This window comes from Crocodylus porosus, unplaced genomic scaffold, assembly GCF_001723895.1.
Source record: "Crocodylus porosus isolate Cpor-Errol unplaced genomic scaffold, CroPor_comp1, whole genome shotgun sequence".
In the NCBI taxonomy this organism is placed as follows: Eukaryota; Metazoa; Chordata; order Crocodylia; family Crocodylidae; genus Crocodylus; species Crocodylus porosus.
The window spans coordinates 393,425-401,275 of record NW_017728903.1 but is presented as its reverse complement, the minus strand read 5'-3'; the positions used below and the strand labels follow the sequence as shown (position 1 = coordinate 401,275).

The 7,851-nt window shown below is 47.9% G+C and overlaps 1 protein-coding gene across 1 annotated transcript; it reads left to right on the top strand.

Annotated features, from left to right (window-relative positions):
• Positions 1-1,623: 1,623 nt before the first annotated feature.
• On the top strand, positions 1,624-3,010 carry RNF222 (ring finger protein 222). Its single transcript, XM_019556715.1, has one exon. The coding sequence runs from the start codon at positions 1,657-1,659 to the stop codon at positions 2,302-2,304; it is 648 nt and encodes a 215-aa protein (XP_019412260.1). The 5' UTR covers positions 1,624-1,656; the 3' UTR covers positions 2,305-3,010.
• Positions 3,011-7,851: the final 4,841 nt, after the last annotated feature.

Here is a 7,851-nt window from a genome sequence, read left to right as displayed (position 1 = left end):
GTGCAGTCTGGTTGCCCCCATGGCACTATAAATGGGGCTGAGCCTTGCCTGGGCAGCCTGCACCGCACTCCAGCCCATGCCTGCTGGCCCAGCCCTGGCCAACATGCAGCTTCTGGCGGGGCTGTTTCCAGTGTGGCTGCAGCTAGCCAGGTGATGCTCTGCTCCCCTCACCTCCAGTGGTGGCTCCCCCTCCCGCTTCTCCCCCACTGCACTGCTCTGGGCAGAGGGGGAAGCTTTAGCTGGGCAGCTCCCACTGGAGGAGAGAAAAGCAGAGCGGCACTGGGAACAGCCCTGCCAGAAGCTGCACGTGCTGCTCGGGGCCCAGGCCAGCTGGCATGGGTAGAAGCATGGCATGGGCTGGTCCAGTGGGAACCAGTGAGACTTGACCCCATGCAGAGTGTCACAGAGGCAGCTGCAGGCTGGATCCGGCCCGCCAACTAACTGGATCCAGCCCACGGGCCATGTTTTACTGTCCCCTAGTTTAAAGCCTGCTTAGCTGCCTCACTGCATGTTCGTCACTGTATTTGACTGCCCTGGGTAATATTTTTGCCTGCTCTCCATTCTTTCCTCTGACCTGGCTTTACTTTTTTGCTGTATCTGACTTTTCAAGCAGTAAGGGAGCAACTACCTTCCAGCTGACATGCAGTGCTCTTTGAACTGCACAGGTTATGAATTCTTAGCCTGGGAGTTCATGTCACACATGAGGTGTACCTGTTGCCACTGAAACCTGGAGGTCACTCTATGACAGATGTTAAATTTCCTAGAGAACTTATTATATCCATCATCTGGCACGAGGAGGCTCAACCAGTCCCAGCTATGAACCGACTAATTTCCCCATAATATTTTACATTTGGATATTGTTGTTTCTAACAGATGAGAATTCACCCCAAGTGAGCTTCTCATAATGAACCTTTTTACAAGAAGAGATTAATTCAAAGCTTAATATTTATTGCATTCAGTTTAGGGATGTTGTCCAAATACTAACTCACAGCTGTGGTTTCTTTCCACTGTGTAATTCTGAATGGCTGAGGGCTTCTGTTTTGCATAACTGAAATATAGTATTTAACTCTAACTGTATAGTATGCAAGCCCAGACCTACTGATAGCCACTTAGAGCATTTGGTATAATAACAGTACTGCTAATTATCAGTAACTAAAGAATGATTGCACTGATGTTGTTTTGTGATGGGCTACCATCAACCTCTCCTTTCTGATGACTGCTCTCCTCAGAAATCCTCCCCACATGCCCACCACTGCTTCTGGTCCTTCCTTGCTGGCTCCCTCCACCTGGTACAAGGCACAGCTTAATACAGATCTGATTTCCACTTGGTGGGAGGAGGTGGAGAGATCCACACTTTCCATTAGGGACCAACCACAACCAAGGAGGTATTGAGAAGAAAGGTTGAGTGAGGGTCTGGGCATGTAGGTATGGAATTTGTTGCAATTTTGTGCATCTATTGAATCTGTGCCAATTAAAAGAGAGGGAACTATTGTGGCCAATCTGAGTTCAAGGGAGAGACAATGAGGAGCCTATAATAACGCCTGGATGTTCTCTCAGGTAATCTAGACTAACCAATCCTGTTGTCACTGCTACTTATTAGCACCCACCTTTTCTCTTTAACATAGCTGGGGAGTGCATGTGGTTGACCCAACAGAGATGTCTGAGACTCCAACCAGCAAGGAAAATCCCCCCGGAGAGTGCCCTGTGTGCTACGAAAAATTCCACGCTCTGAAGACTGCCCACCGGAAGCTGACCTGTGGACACGCCTTCTGCCATGACTGTCTGGTGAAGTACTTGCTGTCCTCCAAACCGGAGGGCCAGATCCAGAACTGCATCATCTGTCCCATCTGTCGCTATGGGACTTTCCTTTACAAGAAGAAAGACCACTGGCCTCCCCAGGATCCGGAATTGTCTCTCTCCCCCACATCTTTGCTCCATTCAGTAATATCAGAGTCAGACAACACCTTGGTGGTCCCCAGCCATTTTGTGATGCCTTTGCAGAGCTATGCAACATATCACAATAGGAGTAGCATCCTCTCAGACTCCATGAGTATGAGGGATGGCCTGTTTCGAGAGGTGCACATTTTTGTGATCAGTGATCATGGGATGCCATTGGTTGAAGATAATTGTAGCTTGGTCGTTAGACGGGGCAGAGCAGAAACCCTACAGTCGGTGTCATCCAGAAGTTCTGTGGGGATAAAGTGCTACCAGTCACCCATTGTACTGGCTGTTTTCCTCATCTCTATAGTTGCCCTTTTAGCAGCAGTGCTCCCTTGGGTCTTACTGGTGAAGAGGAGCTCATGAGCAGGAGTGGGGAATCCTGAAAATATGACCCACACGGAGCAGTGTACCAAGAGCAATTTGCCACTTGCAGAAATACTCCACACTCCCAAGATGAATACCACTTCTTCTGTGCAGGGCTCATCATGTTGTGACACATCCTCAGATTGTCTGCCAGAAGGAAATCCCACAGATAGCTACAATGTAAATGTATAAAGGCTTTAGAGCCAGTGGCTAGATGGGAGACATCTTCTGAAAGCCCAGCTTCTGGAAGAAATGATGTCTGTGATTCCACAGGTGTTGCTCTTCTTTTTGACTCGGGGCCAAACTCTACCCTTGTTGGGGCACATCCCTGTTTGCACTACAAAAATGGCTTTGTTGGCAATGAGGCAGTTAGGAGGCACCATCTCAAAGCTAAGATGAGACATGCAGGGCATGGCTGCTTGTGGTCACAGAATAAATTCCTTCATGTACTGAGTTGCAAAAGAGAATCCTACTTACTGAGAAATACTCCAGTCAGCTCCTGAGACAGGAGGCAGGGCAGCACCTTTTGTAATAGTTCCTTTTGCCTAATCTGTATTTGACACAAAATGTTGCTATACAAGTGTTCCAGGTCTTGAGTGTGAATACCTGGTCAATTAAACACATTTAGTGAAATGAGGTAGATGGAGTTTGTCTGGAATGGGTGTTTGCCCAGTGTCCTCGAGGGGGCAGAGCTCAGCTACAATGTTGGCCCACAGCGGCTGTGTGCATTAATAATGGGTAAAATACATGGTCATAGTTGGAGATTTTACAAACTCCTTGTTGGTTTCCAGATTACTTAAAGAGCATAACATGATTTCCCTGGAATACAAACTCTTGGCTTTTTTTCTTTCCAAAGATTGATTGTTTTGTTTTTTTAAAGAAAGTTATCTGCTGCAAGCTATCCTATACCACTGCTCAGAATTGCCTGTCCCACCCAGCACTGGATTGGGACAAGGGGATCCTTTTTCTGCCTGTTGGTGAAAGGAAACCCTCTATCCCCAAACTGGGACAAAGGGAGCTTACTTTGTTGGACAAGGCCCTGAAATAAAGAGAGTGCATGCCTGTCTCTTCATGAGAATATCACTTCATCAGAAAGCTAAACATAAGCTTAACTAGCATTCAGATTCAGGCAGTGGTAATGCAAAAACATACTCATGCCTGGAAGGATGAGTATAAGCTGGACCCCAGGAAATCTGAACTCTTGTTCAGTTCTTCCAGCAGTTCAGGTCCATGATTCTCCACTATCCCCAGGTTTACATAATCTATATTCAATAATTTATACACAATCATTAATGACATGCATCTCTCTCCAACCTGACTGGGTAGATGGTAATAAAAGGAGCTGATTATGAAGACCACCTTCTCAGCAAAATGGAGAATTTATGACAAATATTTAACAACTGTTTATCAAGGATGGCCTCAGAGGTTATCAGTTAGGTTTTCACTCTTAATGGTCCATTCACTAGGTAGCTCCATAGAGCCCCATATGTTATGCTCCTTGTGTGTTGGACTATAGTCACACAAACAAAGCCTCTGAAACCTACTATCATAAGGAACGGCACTCACTGTAAAAGTGGGCTAGTCTCAATGAGCAGAACAGAACAAGGAGCAATGGTCTCAAGTTGCAGCAAGGGAAATTTAGGTTGGATATTAGGAACAATCTTTCTCACTAGGAGAGTCGTGAACCACTGGAATGGGTTACCTAGAGAGAGGGTAGGCAGACAAGCTTCTTTGGGTGAATATGATATCTTTTATTAGACCAACTTAAATAGTTGGAAAAAAATGTTAGAGCAAGCTTTTGGGTTTAAAAACCCTTCATCAGGCTGAGAAAGTCTCTGCAGTTGGTGTGTGCTCTTCCTGGATGGAATGAAAAGTAACAACTCCAGAGGCTGGGTGGCATGCATGCAAAACGGGCACTCAGTGACGATGTAAACTGAGGAGTCAGTGGGTGAGAGACAGGCTGGCAGGGAGGGGAGGACAAGAGGGATGAATGTACCAGTTAGATAGTGGAGAGGTACCTGGGGAGTCAGCTGTCAGGCAGGTTATAATGTGTCATAAATCCAATGCTATATTTAGTCCATGATTTTTTGTATCCAGGAGGCTGATGAAGTGGAGTTCGTGGGCTTGTCTCTGAGAAGTGTTTTGTAAGTTTCCTTTGAGGATCAGGACTGAGAGCTTGGAGACAGAGTGGTTTTCTTGCGAGGAACGTGCCCCCACGGGTAGTTGGGTATTCTTGTCTTGGATAGATTTCCGGTGCGCGTTCATTCTGGCGCACAGTTCTTGTTTGGTCTCTCCTACGTATTTTCCATCAGGGCATTTGGTGCACTGGATGAGATGAGTGCTTGCCCCACATGCAGTGTGGGGCAGTGGGCGGTAGTGGGGATTGCCCCCTGCCAAGCAGCACCCGGTGAGCACCGGGGCTTTTCTTTAAAGTACCACGCTGGGGTGGAGGGGGGGGCAGCTGTGGGTGGGGCTGAGGAAGCAGGGGAGGGTTGGGGGGGCTGGCAGGGGTCCCCCCATGGTCCCCTCCACCAGTCCCCCCTCAGTACTTACCAGCTCAGAGTCGTCTGCAGCTCTCTGCTGCAGCCACTGGGGACTGCCCGAATCATCAAAGCTTTGCTGAAGATTCAGAGAGCTTTGAATCGATTCAGACCTGTAAATTGGTCCCCTGATTTGATTTGGATTCGGATCCTGTTCAGCAGGAGGGTCACAAGATTCGGCCACCGAATCAGGCCACCACCTGAAGCTTCACACAGCCCCCAGCTGTGGGGGAGCACCATGCACTCCAGCGACTGGGATCCCTATTGGCTGATGAGGCTCCCACCTGCAGAGGCACAAAAACTCACAGCTGATCCAGGCTCCCAGCCAGGCAGCATACCATGCGCTTTGGGTCCCATCAGCTGATCTTGGCTCCCTTGCCTGGGAGCTTTCTATGTAGTTTGAGGCCTGGTGCAATCCCTGGAGCTGGTGGATGATCAGTTAACTATTGGCTGGATTGGTACAATACTGAAGCTCGAACTGACCTCAGTCTGAGCCCTGGTTAAGTTCTCAAAGATGACAGATGATCAACTCTCTTTGGCTGAATTGAAACTGCACGAGGGCTCCAGCTGATCCTGGAGCTGGCCAATGATCAGCTGATCATCAGCTGATATGGACCACACTAGGGTGGGTTTGTATAGGTCCTCATCCTGCCAAATGTTCAATTTAAAGTATAATGGAAAACAAACACAAAATTACTACACATATTTTGCAGAATAATTTTGTAGTTTATCACCCATTCAATTGTGCTATTACTGTATCTATCCAATCCAAGGTACCTTTGAATTTATGACAACCCCTTCAATAATTAGATTCTATACATGGAAAATAATAAATTTGTTATAATTTTCTATGCATAGAATTTAACTATTGGAGGGTCATCTTAAATTTGTCTGTCCCCCATCCCCCCCTTTTTCTCCCCTGCTGCAGTAGAGAAAGCAGTGGTGGAGGGCAAGGGGCCAGACCCCTGTACCTTGCCCCCTCACCCCCTGCCATTTGCTCCCCCAATCCCCACCCCCCATGCCTGTGTCTGCCTTCTGCCTCTTTCTCCAGTTTTCCTGCCTGTGCCAGTGCCAGTGCCTGCCCCATTGCTGCCTGCCTCCCTCCTCACAGCCAGGTTGGAGCTAGAGCCAGAGCTGAAGGTAAGCAGTGTGGGAGGTAGGCAGTAGTGGGGAAAGCTGCCCCATGCTCCTTGCAAGCTACGCACTGTATGTCTCTCCCGTGCACCTCTCACCTACCATATGGTTTCCCCATATACCCTTTCCCCAAAGCATGTGGTCTCCCTCACCCTGCAGCTTCACCAGCCACCTCAGCCCCCAGCAGGCTGAGCCACCACCTACCCTGGGCCAGTACTTGAATCTAAGATGACAGTTTTCCACCCTCATATTGACTTGGGGTGGAAAACCGTGTCTTGGATTCAAGTCAATGCAGTAATTGCCGGAATGTGTGGCCAGGTTACTATTTAAGACACAATTAACTGGTCAATTGTGTCTTACGTGTAATGTCTGCCAGGGGCCCAAAGTGCCCAATCTTCTGCCTGACTTAAGACAAACACAGCTACCAACCTCTGTATTCTGCAGTTTATACATATACCACGGATGGAGCTGGACAATTTAGGTGCATCCCTTTCTGGCACTGGCACACTGCTTATACCAGGGGCTCATCGCATTACAGGGAAACTTACTTTAACTATTGCAGGCTCTTTTCTGGTAACATATGTCTGTGGTGGGGGCAGGGTTTGATTTGCTATTACAGGGTTTCATGTTTGGCCTTGATTTGCCTGAACCGTTATCTGTCAGATGCTGAATCCAAAACACCCTCCCTGTGCTGGTATATGCCAATTGCCAGGAAGGTCAGAGACCAAAGTGGGTATCTTACACCAACTGTTGATCTATTTGTTAGGAACACAGACATCAGAAAGATGTCACAATTCCAGGTAAGTTCTCTATTATAGGCTTATCTAATATAGAGCTAACTGAAAGATTTCTCCATGGTCATTGCCTTGCACAGGTAATCCAAAAACTTTGTGGAGACTGTTGGGGACAACTTCATAGTACGAGTGTTAGAGAGATCAACTAGAAGCCGTGGTCTTCTTGCTCTGCTGCTCACAAAAAGAGAAGTGGTGAGGAACATAGATCAGTGGAGTAAGGGCCCTAGATTTCAGAAAAGCAACAAAAATGGCTAGAGGGCTGGAGCGCACAGCTTCTGAGGAGAGGCTGAGGGAACTGGGCTTATTTAGTCTGGAGATGAGAAGACTGAAGAGAGATTTGATAGCAGACTTCAACTACCTGAAGGTGGTTCCAGAGAGGATGGAGTTGGACTGTTCTCAGTGGTGGCAGGTGACACAACAAGGAGCAGTGGTCTCAAGTTGCAAAAAGGGAACTTTATGTTGAATATTAGGAAAAACTCTCTTACACAGAGGGTAGTAAAGCAGTGGGGCAGGCTACCGAGAGAAGTTGTGGAGTCCCCATCCTTGGAGATTTTTAAGACCAAGCTAGACAAAGCTTTGGCTGAGATGATCTAGTTGGGGATAGTTTCATAGTTTCTAGGGTCGGAAGGGACCTGAGCAGATCATCAAGTCCAACCCCCTGCCATGGCAGGAAAGAGTACTGGGGTCAAATGATGTTCCTGCTTTGGGCAGGCAGTTGGACTAGACCTCCTGAGGTCCCTTCCAACCCTCATTTTCTATGATTCTTTGATTCTGTGGTCATCTGTGGGCTAGTGTGGCCAACCTAAGCACCCAGAAGTCAGTTGGGCTGACCCGAAAACCCACAATTACTTGAACCAAAGCAAGGACCCGCAAATCATTCAGGCCAACATGAGTAACCACAGGTCAGTTGGACAGAACCAAACACCCACAAGTACATCAGGCCAACCTGAGCACCTGCCAGTCAGTAGGACCAACCCAAACACTTGCACGGCAGCTGGGTAGACCCAAACACTGACAGGTCAGTCAAGACAACCCGAGCCCTTGTGGGTGAGCAGACCTGAGCATCCATGGAACCATTG